This window comes from Pieris rapae, chromosome 3 (genome assembly GCF_905147795.1).
Source record: "Pieris rapae chromosome 3, ilPieRapa1.1, whole genome shotgun sequence".
Taxonomy (NCBI): domain Eukaryota; kingdom Metazoa; phylum Arthropoda; class Insecta; order Lepidoptera; family Pieridae; genus Pieris; species Pieris rapae.
The window spans coordinates 6,765,091-6,788,964 of record NC_059511.1 but is presented as its reverse complement, the minus strand read 5'-3'; the positions used below and the strand labels follow the sequence as shown (position 1 = coordinate 6,788,964).

The window sequence follows — 23,874 nt, the reverse complement described above, 5'->3', positions numbered from 1 at the left end:
ATTGTGTGATACTAGTATCTCTTATACAAAGAAAGTTATTGTATATAAAGTAATATTGGATTCATTGATAATATAAAACGGCTTCTAAATGTAGTAGTTGAATAAGCTTGGTTCGAGTTCTGTGAGTATGGTAGGTACTGACAAAATAAATATTTTTACATGTGATGTCGGAAAAGTACACCAGTTTAATAGAGACGTTGAGCCTCTATTAAACTGGTGTAAGTTAGAAAATACCCCATGGCACTTCCAAGAACCGAGACATAGCGAATCGAGTAATCGGATAAATTAACAAGGTTCTTAAAGTTAAACGAACTCTGGAACGCGTAAACTTGAAGCTTCTTAATTAAAACAATACAATTTACAGTGAACTCTTTCAAAGAAGCCTGTTTTAAATTATTAAGAGGGTTTTAATTGGAATTTTAGTAATTAATGGGAGTATTAACCCTTAACACCACACGCGGGGGACCTAGGTCCCCCACCGCACCGATTGTAGCAAATATTTTAAGTACTTTAAACCCGATGCGCTTGAGTTTTCTGGTATTCTCAGTGCCGCCCAAGATCTCGCGGGGAGTTGATGCGCACCTGGCTACTGTTCTTAGTTTAAGAGGTATGAGTCGATGGGGGAGCCTAGTCCCCCACGAATGTAATTACGTTAGTTTATTTGTAGTATCATTTTCTTATTTATTTGCCTCTTTTAAGGTTAGTTGCGCAATATGGATAAAAGTTTGAATCCCCAACAGATAGAAAATGTCTTAAATGAGTTAGACTTAGATGAAAATGAGAATGAGGACATTTTTTCCGGAACCATCATCGGATTTGAGTGACGCGTAGTCTGAAATCAGTGATCACGATACCGAAAGTGAAAAAGAAGCGGAAAGTATCTCTGAAAACGAAGACTCAAGTGACAACTATGAACAACGCCAAAACAGCAATGCTTATTATGGCAAAAACAGATATAAATGGTAAACAGTACCACCGTCACGATCCGTGATCACTCGGGTGCCAGCTCATAACATTATTGTTCATTTGCCTGGTCTGAGAGGCCCTGCACAAGCCAAGAATGAAATGTCTCCTCCATTGGAAGCATGGTCTTGTGACTTGTCTATTTACTCAAGATATGATTGATTTGATTTTAGAACATACGAATGAAAAAATCACAAATTATTCAGAAAATCATACATCTGACTCAGCCTACACTTACCACGTCAATAGAGACGAAATTTTGACATTTATTGGGTTGATGTTTCTAACAGGAATATTCAAATCAGCAAGAGAAGATGCTAGAGGCTTGTCGAATGTCAGAAAAAAACATTAATTAGGCTATTATTATTATTTTGATAGAAAATATGGAGACTGAAATAATGTTCCTCAATTTGACTGATTTTTGATATTTGCTAGGTACTATGTGCATTCCTCTTGTGATTTTAGACGTTTGAGTATTTACAAAGATTTAAATGCTTGTTTTGTAATAAATAAGATTAGAGTAACTACATAAAAAGACTCAATTTATTTTTTGTTCCTAATTTTAAGTCACAACTTCTTCCTAAAGTTACCTCTTAAAATTTTAAGTAGTTTTTGTAACTTGTTTTGTATGACACTAGAAATGTCTATTTTTTTGTTTAAATTTATAAATAAATACTCTTATATTATTCAGTAAATGCATTTTATTTATTTAGTTAAAAAGAAACTGGTCTTGTGATAAAAATGGCACTGATATATAATTTTTCTTTTTGGGGGACTACGCTCCCCCACGTGTGTAGTTGCGTGGCCAGAAGTAGCGTGTGGTGCTAAGGGTTAAGGCTTAATTCAGATGCAAGAAATATAAAAGCTGGAAAACTTATAATGTATATGTATGTGCTTTTACTAACGGAGTAAACCAGTTGAATTTGAAACATAGTATTTATACCAGCCCAAATACTATAACCCCAAATATAATAAGACATATTTTGGGAAGTAACTAATGATAAATTTATAGAAGTCCCAAGCTATAAATATATAAAATTATGACAAGAGAAATTTTAGGGAATTCAGAAATTTAAAAAAATAATGCCTTGCATGTTAACACAACCATTTATTGTCAATAAGTGTTGCACATGGTTTATGTACAACTGAAAATATTAATACGTTCAAAACATTCCACGTTCCGTTTCCCGTTATCACGAAGTTTAATAGTTGTATACTTTACTGGTTCTAAGCTGGTATCGTCATTCCATGTAATAAGTTCATAACGTATTCCTCTTTGAACATAGAGATATTTTGATCTGTATGCGAAGCATTTTGATTCACTTGACTTAGAATAATAATTGTAGTTTTAAAAAGTTACATTAAATATCCTAACCTAAATTCTCCATTATGGTTTGCTTAGCAGATTTTTTTTTATAAGTAACTTACTTAGAGAGAGGTACTTACTTTAGTTGAACCTGTTTACTCACACCATTGAGCATTAACATAGCTAGCAGGTACTATTAGGGTTTTGAACCCGTAAACACGTCGTCTAAGTACAAAATCGAATTAAATTAATCTTTATATAAAATGGATTACGTCACGCAATGCAACGTCATGCACGGCCCCTTTCACTGCAGCAGATTCACCTTTTAGTAGCTCCAATGAATTCAGGGGCTTGGCTACTTTTGCTGATGTAGTTATCATGACAACCATTGAGTTTCAACCATAAATTGTTTCTACCTATTTTTTGTAAAGGTAGCTTATGATTCATAGTTATTATGTTATACTAAGCATGACTCATCGCTGAATGTATGTCCAAAGTTATTTGTGATGTTGTCCCACAATTTATTGTACCTAATTAAATAATTATTATTTTTTTAGTTTTAACAAATTATTAATTTGTCCTTTTATAAGGATTTAATTCGGTAATGTTGATTGTTATTAATTTATTAAAAACACGCGTTTATTAGAGAATTGAATTTGAATTCAATTTAAAGCTATATTGGTGATTCTCATAATAACTCTAATCTCGAAAGCTTCTGACTAGCGCTTCTAAAACTCCTACAGTAAAAAAAACATCGTCAGATAAACAGGGATGTCTGATATTCCAAATTCATGTGTCAGAGCTGATTATTTTTAATATAAGAATAAAATAAATATTTATCTCTCTGAGACTAAAACCAATATAGGTCCATTGGATTATTTATTATTTTATTACACACAAATTGAAACACGACTAAATGGTAACATTGCATGATAGATATGATAGATTTTTGTTTTAGCGATTAATTAACATGCAATTTCCATTTCATATTAATATTTAATGAGATAACAAATTACAAATTTCATTGCTTCAATTATATAACTTTTAATTAAGCCTAGCTAAACGAAGTATTATATCTCGCGTCGTGAGAAGTAGAGCCTATTGCGACGATGTACAAACTGGAAGTCGGAACTGGAGGTAGTTTAAGGTTAAAACTATTTATTCATGGAATCTTTTTATATAAAGAAATCTTGACAAAATAAAACACTTATTTACTTAACTATAAAAACCTATATAGCATAGGTTTATTTAATAATCTATGAATAATTTTCCGAAAGCTGCGAAACAATTAAGTTCTACACGTGGACAATTAAGTTCGAAATGGATAAATTATTTTAGCTAAACCCACAAAATCTTATTATTTTGTCACAATTAAACATTTTAACTAAAACATTAAAAGAAATTGCTATTATTTTTTATCTGTCGAGTCGAGGCTCTACTAGTGCTAATATAAAATACATGTTTTATTACGTTTATAAATATTTATTTTTACAAAACCGCGTGTTATACAAGCTTGAAGTGTAGCCTTTTATCATGTTGCAAGAAAGAGGCAGCAGTGTTTTATCAGCTCTCAAATTTGATTGACGTTTGTGTAATTGAGCATAAGCGGCTTTCACACTCGCGTCACTTAATTAGTTTAAGTACACAGTAAATAGTTGTTTTATTTTTATATAGTTCGGTATGCTTTTATTTTTAAATACTAAATAGATAGCGACAGATAAAACACTATTTTTTCTATTATCACATAGTCTAGGTAATTTTACATTTTACTTCGATTTTATTTAACTGAGCAAACTTCCGTAATAAGCCTCAGTGTTCTCATCTACGCTATTTAAACCAATATTTTAAAGGGAAAATGTTTGTTTGTTTGCATTTTATAGTCACCCAAATTACTGGACCGATTGATAAAAATCTTACACCATTAGAATACTACATCAGCCCTGATGAATATTTATCTATTATTAAAAGTTAATAGGAACAAAACTTTGATTACGTAACCCGAGATGTAAAAAAATACCAATATTGGGAATTTTCCTATGTGCGTTGCTAAAACTATTGACAATAGAGTAGAGTCATATCCTAGTTTTATAGAAGACATCTTTGAAAAGTTCGCCATAACATATGTCTATTACATATTTAATAAAATAAATATCCAGCCGAATGGACGCTAATGTGGATGTAAATGGGTTTCTACGCGAAAGACGTCACATATTTCTTCACTTAGTACTTATACACTGAATATATTTAGTAAAGGTTTTATAACTAAGATAACGAACAGTATAGTGAAAACAGTTCAGATTGATGACGTACAGTATCAATATTGCTAATAATTACCATTTCCTGTTAAAGCGTTTGTCTTATACAACGCAGGCCTAGAACGGATGTATGTAATCGTAACACATATTTACGAAGTTGATTGCTCAGCGGCCGTGATTGCCTGACATATATTAATTTTTTCACTAGCAATTTTATGTTAGTTACCTGTAGGCAGATGGATTTCTTGGTCCTTCATATTTTTTATTTTTCATGGCAGGTTGGATGAAAAACTCTTCCAAATTGTAAAATATAATGTGCGTATAATGCCTTCACGCATACCACATTACTGTTACAACTATTGGAGGTATATAGGGGTAATGGTTAAATAGTCTTAGTGACGAAAAAGATAACGCATTGGAAATACCCTTTATAGTATTATACTAAAAATGATAATGTACATGATTATAACTACTCATATAGTGCATTTAAGCTACATTTGAAATGACATTTTCAGATCAATTGGAGATAAGCGAAACCTTCCTTGTTGCAATGAAAGTTTAAAATGGTGTGTTCATTATTTTGTGACTGGTTGACATTCCAGTTCAATCACAATGTAGGAAGACGTACCATCTTTTGTTTTATAAGTTTCTTTTTACGTGTATTAAAAAAGTAATTATTGAATCTATAGAAAAAATTGGTAGCAACTCTTTTATATTTTGAATATATGTATATTTATTTATGCTTTAATCAGCTATTTAACCGCAAACTCCCTATAATTCTTAAAATTACTTCAATGAGTAAAAGTGAATGTACCGAAGTTAGTACTCAATATTGCTGCAAGTCTCCACTCAACACATTAATAGTTATTGAAGATGAGCTGAAAGTTGTTTCATAACAAAAAATATGAGAACAAAGAGAAAGTTATTTGATGTGTAAACTGACCTATGTTCATTGCCGATTTAAACCAATTTAGTAATAATAATACTAGGCACTCTGTTTATCTGAATAATATGTATTCCTAATAATAATAACATTATTTGCGGATCGGTCAATACCTTTGTAATAGTAATAAATATATCATCTTTGTGCGAATAACTATTCCATATAAAATACTACGAATGGAAGGGATTAACGTCTGACGGTATTAGTATTAATTATTAAACCATAGTTAACATTTTCAGTTTGGTACTAAAATTATACATGTTTCATTTAGGGCCTGTTTCACAGTGTATGGATAAAGTGCCAAATAGCTATGCAACACATAAATTATTCGAAAGATAAAAGTTCCGAATAAGATACTTGGCATTTCATGACAAATAGCGCTATCTGACAGTCGTGAAACGCAAAAATACACAATACATACAAATAAGTAACAAATAGCTTATTTGGAACTTATCCGGACATTGTGAAAGGCCCTTAATGATATAAGTATTAACTGTTTTTTGTTTTTGAAGGCATATTATACCTTGTATTAAATATAATATTATGGAGTGACCGTAACCTGCTATATATACAAGATGTAAATATTAACCTAATTATAACAAAATTTAGTTAGACCTGGGCCTGACCTAAATTTTAGTCCCTCGTAGCAATTGAAGTGGGTAGGCAGGTGTAAGGTACTCTACATCATTTTTAACATTCTGGTTCGCATTCATCTTCCAAAAATTTGAAATAAACTTTTTTGTAGGTATCGCGATATATTTAGTTAGTATTAAATTTTTTTTTTAAATAACATTCGTCCGTATTTTTCAGTGGAAGCTAATAATTTTGTACTGTGTTAATGATTTCGTTGAATTGATTGAATTAATTAAATTAAGAAAACTTTAAATGTCTTGATGGCTGAAAATACGTCCAGTCTCTGCATAATATTTAAGTGACAAGGGAAAATCACTATTTTTATTATATACGCTTTGATATTTTCGACCTTTATCCGACCCACAGAAAGGATTTGTCCCTAACGTGTCTACGAAATAAAAGGAAAAGTAATTTGATCAAACATCAAATGAAATGGAATTGCGACTCCGCAAATATTTTGTTAAGGGTTGCGTTCATATGAAATTGAGCAGTATTTACTTAGACCTTTTATTTGAATAAATTAATTCAAGTATGCTTTCGTATGATGCCTTTGTTTCACGATTATTATCATTTCACAATTAAAACTTATAATAATTTGGACATGATACCAATGATAAGTTTACGTTTAAAGTTGGTGTAACGGCAATCATTAAGCATAATCTCTAGTAAAACATTTTACTTTTTAACCGATTACAAAAAAGGGATTATCATAACATTCGTCGTTTCGTTCGTCGTTCATATAAGATTCGTCGTTTTTTTTCAATACGATACATACATGTTATATAGGTGTTATGTGTTGAGTATCTGTAGTTTTGTTTCTACAAAATTAGTTTTTTTTAGATTTCATATGTATAAAACTGATAATCGACAGGTGATGATTAGAGTTAGAAATCTTTTGTAAGGGAAGGAAGCACGCCCCAAATGAAAAAAATCTCTCTGTATGTATGTATAACCTTTGTGAATAGCCGACCTAACATTGATCCCAACAACCTTTACATCACCCGGCTCAAGCTTTACGACTCCCTAATGCCCTGTTTTATTATCCAGCCTAAATGTCAGCTAATTTGACACAACCCACTGATCTATTTCGTATAAGATCATTTATAGCTACAAAATTGATTATTTTGTTTGACATTTATGGTAGGGGAGCCCACGATGCTAAATGGGGATTTACTCGAGCGTCGTGGAGACCTATTGGGTTGCAAAGCTTAGATGATAAGAAGAAAAAAATGTTATATGATATATACCTTTTCATCGGTGGGGAAAGCGGCTATAGATGTTTAAATATGTATAAAAAAACTGTTGCATGGACATACTCGAGCGCGTCAGATATTGATAGCATCAATGTCCTACGTATTTTTAATAATGTACGTATGTTAATCTGATCATTTGCATGATGGGGGTGGTTGTACGTAAGGGTTAAAAATGAAAAAAAAAAAAATTTAATCGAGCGCGTCAGGTTTTCTAAGGGGGTGTTAAGTGCACCAAAAAAAAAGCTCTCATTCAATAATCTGACGATTTCGAGCTGACGCAAACTCGCAGCCATTATTATAATGTGCAAAAAAAAATCGCCATTTTGAAATACTCGAGCGCGTCAGATTAAGATATATATGGTTCAGATTCATATTCTAAACGTACTGTCTCATAATCTGACGATTATCTAGAGGGATTTGCCTGATCTGACAAAAAAAATATTAGAAAAACGGTTCACCCTAAAGGCCATGCCTGCAATTCCATTCCTGGGCGCTTAAAATTGTACTTATGAGCTCGCTGAGTTCAAAGAAATAATATTTCTATGCGTTTGAGTTCTCCCAGCTCGAAAGTCTGATAGAAGTTTCATAGAACACTATTTTTGAAATTTTCAAACCCCAATAACTTTTGAATGGATCAAGCAATTTTCCCGCGGTTGACGGCGATCGACGCATTTTTTAAGCTCTAATTATTTAATTTCATCAAAAACGATAATCCGATATGAAATGTCGAAGTTATGTGATAGAAACACTTTTTTCGGTTTTCTTTCGTTCACGATATCTCTCGAACGAATCAACCGATTTTCACCAGTTTGGTGGCGATCGACGTCGTTTTTCAAGCTTAAAGATGGATTAGTTTTTTGAAGTTGATGGATAAAGCCATTTAAAAGTTATTGCAAAAAAACACTTTCAAAAAAACAAATTGTTATTTTATTAGATTTTTCAAAATTTCTCAAAATCTATCGGTCCCCATCGGTTCAAATTCACATGAAATCTAATTTTGAGGGAAACGCGGAGAAGGAAATGTAGGCATCACGCAGCTGCACGCGTTTATCGCACGAACTTTATCGACGAAATTTTGTTATTTCGGCTTGCGGAAATCGTCAGATTATATATTTTTCAATATTCTTGAATTATTTCCTTCAAAATAAAAAAAAAATTAGCTACGCTCGAGAATGTCAAGATGACTTTTTTTTTACAACTTTGCTACCCTCCCCTTTCTTTACGTCACTCTCAAATTGTCAGATTAGTGGAATATACACTTTTTAGGATGTAATTAACTCACACTACCTTAATCTGACGCGCTCGAGAATGTCTGATGATCAATTTTTTTTTACTAATCTGATCCTGTATCCTTCACGGGCGGCCTTATATATGGGCCTCATATTTGGTGGAGGTACTTAACCGGGTACAAGGTATTCCCCTGTATATTAATCTGCCGCGCTTGAGTAAATCCCGAAATCCCCTCTTGGGCTCCCCTACTATTAAGCTGTACTTGTTGCGCCCGGAATTTATATCCGAAACATTGAGAAGGTATGATAAATGTCGCGCGAAAAATATGGTTTCAAACAAGAAATTTGTACCTGCTGCTTACTCTTGCTCGTATTAAATTAGGAACGTTGCGAATCGTTGACGGTTACTCACTAGAGTTAAATGCAGTTCTTCAAATTAATAACTCAAGTTAAGTTTCATCATCGGACGCCAGGCAGAATATGAAATACCACCCATATAACTTCGTCGGCCGTTCCACAACTGAGATTTTCCTAGAATTTGGTAGCTGGCCATCGAGGTATTTCTAAACCAATTCAAGAAAGGTTCTTTTAAGAAATTAGTCTATCAATTCTTAAAATACCGGCAACAGACTCGCGGCCAGGTATTGAGAGTGTTCATGGGCGGCGGGTTCACATATCATCAGGAATTCTTTTAAAATATTGTATTTATATGCTTTCACATTCTGAGTAAGAAAAGAAAAATTCTCTAGACTAGAATCTAGATCACGACGTAAGTACAGAAAGGGAATGTTGTAAGCGGCGATTGTAAAGAGTTTAATGAGTGGAGCGAAAGGTGAATTTGCGAATTTGGACGAAAACTTCTCACAACGACGGAGGTGTACAACCCTTGAAGTACATATTTTATATCACTAATAAGTATCGATACAATTTCAATACAATAGAGTTTATTGTTAAAATTAAGTTTATCCATTGTAAGGTCCACGTAATTTAAACAGTGTATGTACTTATCATCCAAGACGTAAAAAAAAACAAAATTAAGCGTAGAATTGCGATCTCGTTTCTAATTAAGTTGGTGGTTGGTTTATTAAAAAAGTAATTATAAGTAACGAAAGATATTAAAAAATGAAAACACGATTTAATGAAAAGGTTATTAATATGATTTGTACATCTATATTATATAGAGTATTCTTTAAGTTCGCAGTTTCTTTATATTTTGTTAAAAGGAAAATATAGGAAAAAAAGGAAAATATATATATTCGATTCAGAAAGTCGAGAGAAGGTTACTTACCCTAGCGTCAGATAAGATTTAATATTTTTTATCATTTCATATTAAGTATTCTTAATATAATTTGTATTGGCCCTGTTTCGATGTGGTTAATACTTCTAAAAATTCCTAGGGAAAATATATGTATCTAGAAATTATCGTTGTAATTTTATGACAATGCTGATTCATTTACTCGCCTTATGTGTTAGCTTTCGTAAAAAAAATCAACGGCTCTACAATTTTTTAGGTCTTGTCCTCAGATTTCTATATCTGTTTCATGATCATTTGTTAATCTAATAGGGAAGTAGGTGATCAGCCTTCTGTGCCTGACGCACGCCCTCGACTTTTTGGGTTTAAGGCAGGCCGGTTTCTTAACGATGTTTTCCGGCGCGCCGTTCGAGAGAATGTTAAATGCGCACATAGAAAGAAAGTCCATGGGTGTGCAGCCGAGGATCGAACCTACGACCTCAGGGATGAGAGTCGCACGCTGAAGCAACTAATAAGCTTCCGTAAACCCAAATAAAATTAACATTGAATTTCTAAATTAAAAAAGATTTTCAAATAAATTTATTGTTTCATTCATATCTCTTGATACTATGATTGATTATGGCATGAAATATTAATCAGGCATTTACCCATTTTGTCAGATAGCACATTTATCTTAATATGCCGTAAACAACGTAAAACATTTTTTTTAATATTATCATTATTCTAAAAATGTATGCAGTTTATTGCAATAGCTAATGTTATGTTTTTATTACTATTAACAGTTCATAAGTGAAGTAATACAATATTAATTTTGCTTATTGTCAGTTTATGTATGAGACAGTATATATGGTACACAATGCAATAAATGAAATATGTATTAATGTCACGGCTAAACTTAATTGAAACTTAAGAAAGCTCCTTTATTGCGTTATTATTAATGTAGATGTGTAATTTCTAACAACATTACGTTAGGCGTGTAAATGAAATCTATGTTACATAATGTTGTTTATCGATTATGATTTTAATTATCACTGTTATCTAAATTTGTAATATCATGCAAAATGGGATTATTATTTCCCCAATATTTCAGTGTAGAAATGCAAATAATCTAAGAGGAAGGAATGAAGGAAGGAACATTATGGTACTTACTAAAACTTCGCTGTCTCGGTACTTTTTTTCTTGGCATTTACAATGCATAATTTGTAAATAGCCAAAGTTGGTTGTAGTTGCGTAAAGTTTTAATCATAATTGGATAACATGATTTATCATGATTGGCATTTATTTGAGACGGAGGGTTAGTCCGAGAAACTGGCGCGCCACAGAACGTGAAAATCAAATTACATTTGAAACCTCTAAACCATAATTGCTAGAAAATTGTATAACAAACACAGTAATAAAATTTTAAAAATGAATAATGAAAAACTTAATTAAAATTACTAACTAAATTAAACCCAATCTTTATTTAATCATTTCTTTTCAGCAAAAGACAAATAATGTATTGTATTACCTTTATGATATTTACTTGATTAAAATATCTATTAATTATAAATATTAATTGATAGTGGACCTATTCTGCGCCTTGAAACCTGACGTGTTTTTTTGATTATATAATTAAATACGTAGTATACACAATTTTACCAACAACAGCAGAATTCTAGAACGGACTAGTTTGGCTCCCTTTTCTTGTTGTTTTTTTAAATATTTGCTATGTACAGAAATCAGCCCATAAATTGTATATGTATACAGATTTATATCTACAACCGTTGTATCTCTAACATGCCATAGACGTCATTTCTACAAGTGTGTATGATTAAGTCACGATAACTGACGTTTTCATTCATTTATAAAATATATATGCGTGTGAGTGATTAGCTGTGTTCAATGCATTTGAGCTTGAGATTTTAAGAAGTATTTCGTAAAATGCTAATAAGTGTAGTACTTTACATTGTAAACAGAGGATCTTATAATAAGCTATAGCTTATTAAGTATATTTCATAATTATTTGCCTAAAAATAAATTGTTATTGAAATTTTAGTAGAAATAATATCCACGGTGCAGTGGAATAAATAAGATATTTATTGAAAAATAATAAATGTACAAAAAATAATACATTCAGTAGAAATTATTAATTAGAAATTTCATTAGCTGTAATCTGACCTCACATTCTTAATCTAAACCTCTTGTATTTACTAGTCTTCGTCGGAGTTCGTCTTTACGTCATTTCACATCATATCACTGCCAGCCCAGAGAGTTCACATTACACGCGCTAGAACATATAATGATTTGCACACCCAGAGAACCTTACAAAGACAGTCCATAACGCTTCGAGTGTCTTTAAGTAATCTGGAAATAAATCCGTTGATAAACTAATTTTGAAGTTTATAAATAGAATCAATACTGTTTATATCGTGCACAAGTGCCGAGTTACAAAGCCATAATTAACCAGTTCAGTTGTATGCTATGAATTGCCATTAGTTAGAGTTGGATTCCGGAATGCAGGTTAAGTACAACGCCTTTGACTTGCAAAATAATTTTGCAAAACTAGTTCGTATATTTAAATCAGGTTGAGATTATTCATACTCAAAGTAAATATAGCAAATCTTAGATTTTTTATACGTGCAATCTACATATATTTTAAATGTAAGATGTAGCGTAGTTGAACTTTCTCTTTTACTCTACGTATTGTATATGCAATTCTGACATAGTCAAAAATTCTGTAAAGTATGAGTATGTCAGAATTTTTAAATCCCTAAATCTTAGGCTCCCATAGCTGCGCTTTTACAATAGGTACGCATAATAGAAACCGAAGCAATCATAGCCGGGAATTTTATAAAACGAAATTTACTAACAGCTGCTTTGCTTCATGTTTTAAAATTATATTAACCTCCGAATCATGACATATAAAAACTATATGTTTAATTTTAATAAAAAACGTTAATTAAAACTTATTTACCACATAAAGTTCAAATACGTAAAGGTTTTATGTTCTTCTAACAGATGAGAACGTAAAATCAGCATAATGCTGCATATCAGTGCCACGCATACACAATTATGCAACAAGCTTATAAATATTCATATGCGTTAAACTCATGTTGGTGAATATTGTGAATTTCTATTGTGAAAAAGTCCCGTTACAAAACCTCTTCAAGTACACGTAGATTTTAATTTTATGGCCTTTAAAATAAATAAATATTTGTTGATTACTTTGTAGTTTGTGCCATCTATTTAAAGAATATGTTACTTTAAAATATCAACTTATTTAACAAAAGGTGTTTATTACATTATTAACACTTTGGTACTGAAAAGTTTCTGAATGACTCCCTGGGCGAAGACTTCAACTGTAAGGCACTCGTTTCGAGTTAAGTTTATATTGTAATCGATGTTCGTGAATATTTCAGTTTTATTTAAAATGTAATATAAGAAATTGTCCGTGGAAATTGTCTCAATTGTAATCTAGAGAAACTTCATATAGTATTAAATAGGTGTTGTTAGAGATAAAGTGATAATCGTTGAATATAATTGTAAAGATTAATAACGAACCGAGCTTTGCTCTGTAATTTTATTGATCCAATATATTTCATATAAACCCAAAGAATTTAAAATTCAGTCGAATTATCGAGAATTTTCCATTTAATCCAGACCGCAACATTTATTTGTATTCACAGCGATGCTGTTAAATATGCAAATAGGGATATCGGTTTTTTATTTCAGTGCTTGAGAATCTCATTATTTTCGATTCACCGAAAGCTGTACTTGTTACGATGAGTTTCGTTGTGGTTCTAGGTTTATAATTGTCGATGATATTTGTTCTGTATAAATAATAAATTGAATACACAAATCAAGTATAATTTGTCTAGTGGCGTATCGCACATTGTTTTGCTTGTTTTCATTAATTTTTTCAACTCTCCCTATATTATGCTGTTAGCATTATAGGACCTGTATTTTATGTGACTTATGATCTTTGTGGTTGGAAAGAAAAATTATTATTCTAACTAATGTATTAGTGTTTGTAGATTTGTTCACTAAACGGCGCAGAATTTAGTTATTACAACACGTCATTGAAATTACACTGTCGTGAAATTATTGAAATTGGCACTACTAAAAGTAAGAAAAGAGCGTACCAATTCTTAAAAGGCCGGCAACGCACTCGTGAGCCCACTGGCATTGTGAATGTCCTGCCCGTTTGCTATAAAAAAATTAAGGAAGAAAAATAATTACGAAACTTTCATTGTAAGTTTTCTCTTTCAGTATGCATACATTTCGCTTCAAAGTTTTCGTGCATCTGACAAAAACATTAAAATGTTATAATTAAAGCGTAATATCCACCTATCGGTGTCCTAGTATCTGCGATACGTAAATTATACTCTTTCATTGAGTATAAAATAAAAATGGTACAAATTCGTGCCTTTTAAGTCATTGGAAATAAAATAAACGGTACGTGAAACATTACCAAAAGCGGTAGATTTAATTCTATTATTAATTTTTAACGATTGCCGAGTTTTTTCTTATGCACAATTGCAATTTGTTATGCAAAGGTTGCACATTCACTTAAAGGTTTTTGCGTTTTCTAAAACCGAGTTAATTAAGTTCAAACATTTCTTTCAATTGATAATATTGTCAATACCGAAATTGGTGACCAAAAAATCGATTTTGATTTCGAACGTTGAGTTATTTTTCGTCTTAAATGCAGGCAGAATATCAATAATTATGGTTGTCAAGGAATTTCTCACGTTTAAAGATTAGCTTAATTAGATTGGTGCAACTCACAAATTTTAACTTTATGATACCTCTTTCAATTTATTGGCTTAGGTATAATTATAATTACGCCTCATTTATTCCTCGAAAGATTTACAAAATACAAAATATACACACACACAAAATATTTTTTTATCCAATATTTTACTATATCTATATTTGATTGGCTTATGTAAGCAACATCAAATTTGGCATCTTTCTACTAGCTACAGGAACTAGTGACCCACTAGTAAATGAACAAGAAAAATGTAACGGATATGAAAAATAATGCAATACCATTGCGTTGGTGTTATCGAAGAATTTATGAATTTCATTAATTATAAAAAATGAAATAAATGAACGTCTCTTATTAATTATGATTGTTGATGTTTGCATTGGACTAACTAATGGATCTATTGAAAAAAACTTTAACCATTAGAATCCTACATTAGAACCAAAACTATATACAAATTTAAAAAACTTTTGGTATGCGTATGAAAACTTTGACAATTGATCTGTAGGTGTAAATCGCATATTCTGTGGAATCTATTGACAATAGACCAAAGTTACGTACCTACCAGAATTTTATAGAAGACATGAATATTGATTAAAAAAAATTGCGATACTATCTAAATGTGATTATATCATCATCAATAGTCATCATATTTAATAAAATAAGTGATGGGGCGGGGCTGCTAATACTCTGTTTTTTTTTTGTTGTACTTTTTGGTAATCTATTATTTATTTGTATCACAGTGTCTGAGGTCTTTGATAAATAAATAATATGTGTGGTAGTGACATCCCTTTAGCTCCAGTACTTAATTCCCGCCTGTTCGTTATCCCCTTGAAAGAAATATCTGCCGTCGGTTAGTTACTCACTGAATTAGATATTTTTTATCGTCACTAAATGAATTAGGCACACAATGATAGTAACTTGTATTGTGACAAAATTCTTAGCTAAAAACAGATTAATGGTGTAACGCAATTTAAACAGAGCGAGACAAAACACTCGTAAGGTGCTGTAACTTGAGTAATTTGGAAAGATTAGTTGGACTAAGAAAACTGCAATGTAGGTAATGGTGTTAAGGGCTGTTTGAAATAGATCGAATTATTATTATTTTTTATTTAAGGGGCAAACTGGGTGCGGCTAAGTAATACCGCCCTTAAACGCTTACATTATAAGAGGGCTCGCGAGTGGGTTGCCGGCCTTTTAAGAATTTGTGTTTTTTTTAATTTGATCCAAACAATCGTTATTGATATTGCTATATATACTGTGATAATGCAGCCTCAATTAAAAGTATCATAGACACATGTATATTAGGTATTAAGCCGGCGTTAAGTTTTAAGCATTTAATAAAAAATAACCCGTTGCTTAGCTACAAGATAAAAAAAGTTTTCTTTGCACAAAAAAGGTTTGTTGCTGTTTTAATAATATACTTCTAAGGCTTTTTTGTAGCCTAAGCTAAGCTTAACTACTCATTGAATACCGTTTAATGCAAGGCTAAGAACTTTCTAATTATTAATATTTACTTATGGGACAATATCGGTTCCCGTTGTCTATAGTTGTGTTTGTACGCAAACGGATTCACCTGCAACTAATAGTTTGCTAATAGAACTGTTAGATATTAAATTTATAGGTATTGTACCTTATAACGAAGGTTCGACTGTAGACTTAGATTAATAGAATATCACTTACTTTCCTAAAAATATAAAAAAGTAAATGAATATATAGCCTTAAATGGTATGTTAAATGTATGTATAGGAAGTAAAATAGTTAACGAAAAACGCCTATGAAGAAGCGTTTTACAAGAATACTTAAAAAACACTGGCGAATTATTGACGTCATCGCAAATGACGGAATGTAAAAATATTCATTCTTTTGAACAGTAACATCAATCGTGAATTGTCAGATATCAACAACATTTATGAAATATAAAAACTTTTTAAATGCGAACTTGAAAAGCGTAGATTTATCTTTTCTAACACAAACAACTCGAGATTTTACAAAAAGCAATGAATGCTTTGAACTACCTACGCGCGACCTAGATTCTGACCTCCTGTGTTAAAGTGCTATATTTTGAGCTTTAATCTGCCTTTAAGGTGTATTATATTTATTTTTGTATACCCTCATCTTCATAGATTTTTTATCTGTCTAGAAATTCTCTCGTCCTAAGGAGCTATAGACTACAAACAATAAATAATATATTCCGTATAATAATATCCGTAATCATAAGAAGAAATTTAAAAATGTATTCGAATTTTAAAATTCAAATTTTCTGCTATCAAACTGCGGATTTTTTGCGAAGTAGAGGATAAGCCGTTGACATAATCTTATCATTGCAAGTGAAGTGTCATTCTATCTGCGCTCGAAGGCTTATCGTGTTTTTTAGACCTACTCATTTAAGATTATCGCATTTCCTTCGTGCGTATAAGTTTTAAGCACGTGCTTGTATCGTTGTGCAATAAATCCGTTTCATAGAATTGTTTTAAATGAAAACATAGTTTTTGAATATGGCAATTTTGGATACATTACAGTTGACAAACCAAGTAGAAAAGTTGGCGCAGGTCAGCCGCGATCTACGACGAAAGCATAAGCAGCTGCAAAATCAAGTAAGTGGTTTTATAGCTTAAGTATTACGGTTAACGAAATGTTAGCTAAGGCAGCATATATTTGTTGTGAAATTTATATCATAAACTGCCTTTACTTAAAGATGTGAATAGCAAGGTCTAATGACTTGTTCATTGATCTTTAATAATGTACTTTACTAGTTATGTGTCAGAGGAATTGGGTAAGAGGCAGATACATAATTTTCGACGTATTCAAAATAAGAATTAGCTAGAATTTTAATCCTATCTAAAGTATTAGAATTTGAACCAATCTTTAAGTCGCTAGGAATGGAACCTTTGACCAGTTGAGTGCCGTAAGCACTACTATGCAATACGGTTATATAAAAAAATTGCAGCTCGATTTGAAAGAATTGCGAGAACATCAAAAGTCAAAACCCTATAATAACTATTTTAAATTACCTATCCGATAAATCCGTAAAAAATTTACAATTCTGATCAAGATATATTTGGGGCAGAATTCGACAGACTGAGTGAAGCCTAGCCGTTTATATTTTACTGTAGATTTGTGTTAAATAAACGCAATTTAATTCCTATATTTGTTATTATATTGCAAATAAAAACACGATTTCTCGATTCTAGATGCGCTTAGTATGCGAAGAAAGAACAGAATTATCGGCTATAGTTCAGTCCCAACAAAGAGACATCACTGTTTTACAGCAGTCAGACGCACAGAACAAGGTATTTTTATTAACGCTTTAGATAATTATTAATGTAGCTGTAATGTTATTATTTTTTGAAATTTAAACCTAACCTGCAATACTGCGTGTTCTTCACTGATTCACTGATCCTTTAAACTTATTATTTTAAGTAGAAAATGTACAAGTTTGTGTTCGAATTTCAAAAACGATCCACGAAATTTTAAATGAGTTTTTATTACTTTTTGTTTTATGTTTTGTTCAATAATTATTTTGTTTAATGTCTATATGATCTCTTCGTGTACGTCATGTTTGCCTATGCTTGTCACATTAAAAATAGTATTTTGTGGTTCTTTTACCAATGTTAGAGTGTGCCGAGCGTTGGCAAGCTTTTATCAATAAAAATAAATTTTCTCATCAGAATCGATATGACGAGAAACTACTCTAACAACGCTTTACTGACGTCATGCGTTTTCGTAAGAAAATATGTATTTCTTTTTTTAAAACAAACTTAAATTGATGGATTATAATAAGCCGGAATGTAGAATATAAGCGCCAGTGTTAATATTTTCAAATATGCTTACAGAAGTGCGCATCGTGCGGTGTTTCTTTCCCCGAAGGCACGGATGATGAAGACCAATCATCGAAACCGACATTCAGTGTTCGGGAGCTGCGTGCAATATTACACGAGCGAAATGAGTTGAAACTGAAATTGAATAGGGCTGAAGAGCAATTGCAGGCGCTACAGACGGAGCCGCAACCAGATAGGTAAGGAGAAGTAACATAACATATTACTATACCTTATTATATTTATTTATTTATATTACACGCCTTTTTCGCGAAGGGTAGGCAGAGATCACAGATAGCTAAAGGCCCTCCTTAGCTCAGGACATCAACACTAAAAATTCAGTCCAGGTACTACTTTTTTAATAACAAAACCTCAATTCAACACGCGTGGTTTGGTAAATTCATCCTAAGGTTTTCATAAACAAACGAGTGCCGCTGAAGACAAGACAGAATCTCACTGTATGAGCGCGGGAATCGCGCCTTCCCTGTGCCTTCACCTTTAGTCTATCAAATAGTTTAACTTTAACAAAGCGTATTACAAAAATAGCAAGTTTTATATCTATGTGTAATCGAACCTAAATCGTGCGGTGATTATTAGATACGCATATGATTTTCCAGCAGCGGCTCGGATACATCGCCATCTCTTAGTAGCACGGTACCGGAAGAGGACGAGGCTCCCGTACAAGGACCACTTCCGGCTGAACCGGACGACGCGCCGTGGAAACGTAACAGCGGAATAAGGAAGTTGTAAGTATAGTCTAGAAGTATTATTTTTTGAAAATAAATACAGTTTTCTCTAGTTCTAAATTATGGCCAGTAGATGGCGTTGTAAAAATTTGTTTATTAAAGCTGTGATTGAAGTTAATTTAAAACATGATTAGTTAGAAAATGATGCAAAATGATGAAATGAGATGGCACTATGACAGACTATGTTGTATACAGCAACGTGATCTTTTTTGACTGTATTTAATTTCAATGTTTAAAGTTTAAATTTGGAATTCGATCTTTCGTAAAGCGGGCGTCCATTAATCAGGTGATGTTTTTTTAAAAGCAAATTTTAAACTACCCCCCTATTATCACTAGTTTGAATCATCACGAAATACATCGTTATTTATTCCATCCATTTCATATTTTATGAATTTTTTCCAAACATCTCAACTTTTTCGTATCTTGATTAATGGTCGACTCCAAACGTAGTTTGTCCTTTAATTGGTTCATTTGCATGTAAATTTAATTTTTAACTGACACTAGAGGACTGAATGAGCCATTTGAAATTAATAGTATATATTGCTACGGGATTATTCATATTAGACCGAGATAGCACTTTTAACAGATATAAAACAGATTAACTTATTTTCCTTAAGTGAGGTCCCTTTGTAGTTCGTCGAGTGGTCCAATTGTACGTTAAAGTACTTTTTCGTCTCATTCTGTTAAATTGTGTTTACGATAAGATAAAAAGCGACGGATATATACTTTTATTAAACCGGTTCAGTTTTTTGAAGACTGCAATTATTTTACGGATAGTGCGAAGATTCTTCATATTTATATAAATAATCGATTTACATATTTTGTGTAATCGAATTATACGGTCTGATAAGAATAATCCCTAATTACTACTTTAAGATTGCATGTGCATGGCATATTTTAACATTAAATTATATTCGTAGCATTTATTCGGTTGCATGCTTAAGCAGGGGCTTTATTCGCCGCATTTATAATTTTTTTAAAGGAATAAATACAATACTATATTTTTTTAACTATTCTATTTTTTTTCGTATAACGTGTAAAATGCTTCCTCCGCTAGGGGGGTTTTGTAAAATTTCAAAATAGCATTAAAAGTTTTTACTACTTGAGATCATAAATAATAAATATGGTTATATATATATGTTATTATGTTGCTTCTATCTACATTTATTTATGTTACATCATGTACTCTAGTTATAACATAAGGGCTTGGCAAGAAAATCGTCATTACAATAATATATAAAGAAAGTTTAGATATTTTTTTGCCAAACTTTATCTGTGTATTTTATCACCAATCATTTTAGCATGTATACCTTTAGTTCAATGTTAACTATGCAGTGTTTTGTCTCTTTCATAGTTAAATTATTGTCAGAGAAACAAAACGTTGTATATCTATGGTTTATTTGGTTCTGGTTCATTTTCTCTATGGGATCGCAGTGAGCATGAGTTTTTAGATGGATTTGTCGCATCTTTGTACGTCCCTACACTATAGTTTGTTACAATAATTTCACTTATAAATGTCTGCACGTGTATATTTAAGCCTATGTTCAAACGTGATTGTTACAATAAATTACATGAAACTATCTATTACAAATACTTCCAATAAAACCTTAACAACACAGATGATTTCATACTCCTTACCTTTTATACTCGTTATACATAAAATTCTTGTGGTATGAAAAAACAAACACTGGACGTACAGAGATGCCAAAATTGATTCTCGCTATATATTTGGCTCTACATTTCGAAATTGTATTATCTTTTTAGGTTATTAATTTTGAAAAATGTGACCAGGGCCGAAAGAGATCAGCCATCGTTACACTAGCACGGCACGGAATAGCATGAAACAAGTATTACACCCGCTTCGAGCTTTATCCACCTACCCTCATATTTTGAGTTTTATTTTTATTCTTTTTCCTTCCCTTCTTTTTTATTGTTTCGATATCTTTCCTTCTACGTACACGACATTCAATACGTTTTAAATTTTAGTTTGTTTCAAATTTATACTCTAATTTTAAATTAAACACTAGCATTTATTTTAATGTCATTGTGTCAATAACCCCATTTTATTATAACACCCGCTTCGTGCTTTATCCACCTACCGTCATATTTACAACTTTGCAAACAACCTCCTTTTTTCTTAAGAAATCTTTTATTCTTTTCCCAAATGATCTAAAAAAAAACCTAATTTAAAAATTATGTTCGCACATTTATTTTTCTTGTCATCACATCATTGTCAATAATCCTATTTTATGTGTATTTTTTTCGCTTTGTACATTACGTTGCTGATTTTTATCCCGTCCTACATATTGCGTTATGGTTAGGTTTCGGCTGGTGACATGGCGCGCTGAAGGGAGACGATCGCCACCTCCAAGGATCTCTTTCGGCCCCTGGTATTAGAATCAGAAAGGTATAAAAAGCATACGATTGGTGACCTTATTATTAAAACGAAATTGACAGAATGGTATTCAATGATTGACAGTCTCTCGTTTGTTATATCTTGATCTGTTGGTGTCAGTTAGATATTTTTTCATTATTGCTCAATTTGTTAAGTCAACGATATTAATGTATTAATATTTATTTAAAAAAAATTTAAGTTCAAAGACTAATGGACACAATAATATCAATCGGGAGACAGTTAAATTAAATTTTGATGCTAACTTTGCACTCTTTCTTGCAGTAGTAGTGTTTCGTAGTTTTGTGGCGCTTATTATTGTGTTTATCGTAATTTTCTTGTGAAATGCACACTTGTGTGTCCAATGTGACTTCTCAGGACTGATTTCACTGATACAATATAATATTTTCTATATTTTGTAGATCAATTTAAATCTTATATATTTTCGCTAGTCTATAGTGTCACAGATTATGACTTAAAATTAATTGCCGCCAAAAAGTGCTGTTTATGGAGTATGTGTATCTATAACCTTACAACATAAACAGCAAGGGATTACCATCGTCTAACAGCTGTTGTCAGAACTGATACAATAATACTCAACAGTGTATTGTACTGAACGTTAATATGAATAAAACCAATTAAAATTGACTAAAATTCAAAGTAATATTGAATCAGTCCTGTCGTAAGCAGTCAGCGCTACGTAGTCAGGTGTATTGAGAGGATTGTATCGTCCCACAGTTTTCGCAAGCTCTTTGCTGACTCTGATATCGCCGTGGGCCCGTTCCCCCGGCGGGCGCGCTCGTTGGGCGGCAAGCTTACCGCGACCGCCGGTGCCGCCTCCGCCCCCGCGTAGATTCTCCGACCCCACCTCACACCCGCACACCCACTCACACAAACACAGGCGCCACTCCGAAATCAAACACACACACGCCGACCTGAGACAAGAGCTCACCAGTCTCGATCTTAACCGTGGAGAAGTCGACACGTGGCTCGGCAAGTTCGACGAGAGGGATGACGAAACGGAAGATTTCAGATTCGATCACGATATTCCTCTACAGAGGTCCATATCCCTCGATCGCGGTCTGGACATAGTGAATTATTTGCAAACCTTAGGCTCGGATTGGTCGGGAAGCGACGCTTCATCCACTTGGTCCTTCGATTATGGCGAACCGAATTCTGAATTACGATTGGAACAGTATCGAAGTTTCGAAGATATACCGGCGCCACCCAAGAAGAAAAATAGACACGTTTCGCTTGATGTAACGAATTCACCGCACGGCAATAGCCTGGCGCTATCCGTGCTCAGAGAGAGTTATAAGGGAATTGAGATGGAAAAAGATGGCGGGAACGTATCGTCGCATGTGAAAAAGTTGCAGAAAACGTTTTCATTTAAAAATTTCGACGACTACAAGGATTCCGCTAAGAGTTCTATTGAGAATTTAGACGATGAAGAGACATACATGGGATTGAGAATGTCCCTCAAGAATATAACTGAAGAACAACAAGAGAGTGAAGAAAATAAAGTCCGACAAAGAAGACTAGGCGTTATAAGAAATGAATGGCAGCAGAGATCGAGCAATGATTTACGGAAACTAGTCTTGATCCAGCAAAATTTGTCGCACGTGAAAAGCTGCAATGATATCGTAGCTGAGAATAGAAAGCCGCCTTCACGATGCAATTCTACCAACACGTTACAAGTTACAAGTTTTGTCCCCTTGAGCGATAGCTATGAAAATATAGATACCGCAAATCGTAGCATATCAAACTTACGTAAACTTAAAGCTAGTTTTTCATCTCTAAAACGCGTTAAAAGTAGACAGGACGTGCCAACAATTGTAGTTGAAGACAACAATCGTTTAAGGAAATTAAGTATTGAAGTCGATACAAAACCTCCCCTATATACCACCAATATAGTACAAGTATGCAACTGTCGAATTTGCTGTGAAAATGGGACAAGAAAACCCTTCTTGGGCAATATAAACAAGTTGTTTATAAAAGTTATATATTATATGAATTGCGCCAGAAAATTTACGTGCTGGGATGAAAACATTTTCAATGACAGCGAAATGTATAGATGTCTAATGCATCTTTTAAGATTACTCTTTGGTCTATGGTTAAGGCATTGGGATCATAGTCCAAGTAAAATAAATGTTAATACTTTATAGTATGTTTTGAGCGTTAAATGTTGAATTGTTGTGTGTTATATAAGAAAACGTGTAAAAAATCCTGTGAAAATCATCAAATATTTAACTATCAAAATATTAAAAAAAATAATTGTATCTTTTGGGTTTTGGAGGCCTGTCAAAATATCAGTGTAATAAAAACCATCAACGTTCA

The 23,874-nt window shown here is 32.5% G+C and overlaps 1 protein-coding gene and 1 long non-coding RNA gene across 8 annotated transcripts in view; both read left to right on the top strand.

The window, feature by feature from the left end:
- LOC110993238 (RILP-like protein homolog) overlaps positions 1–23,874 on the top strand; it is a 29,733-nt gene that overhangs the window by 3,058 nt on the left and 2,801 nt on the right. For 2 of the 7 annotated variants that reach the window (XM_022259410.2, XM_045634664.1), the window contains exons 4-8: positions 17,104–17,178; positions 17,776–17,874; positions 18,418–18,599; positions 19,020–19,145; positions 22,276–22,535. In XM_022259410.2, coding sequence (XP_022115102.1) covers positions 17,104–17,178; positions 17,776–17,874; positions 18,418–18,599; positions 19,020–19,145; positions 22,276–22,390 — 597 coding nt within the window. In that variant the 3' untranslated portion in view covers positions 22,391–22,535. Of the gene's footprint in view, positions 1–17,103; positions 17,179–17,775; positions 17,875–18,417; positions 18,600–19,016; positions 19,146–21,466; positions 21,553–22,275; positions 22,536–23,874 lie in introns of those variants that run through there. The other 5 variants (XM_022259409.2, XM_022259411.2, XM_022259412.2 and 2 more) reach the window with 4 other exon arrangements.
- Positions 442–1,376, top strand: LOC123690705. The gene is made up of 2 exons (XR_006751309.1): positions 442–607; positions 700–1,376. It is a non-coding gene; the product is annotated as an uncharacterized LOC123690705 (long non-coding RNA).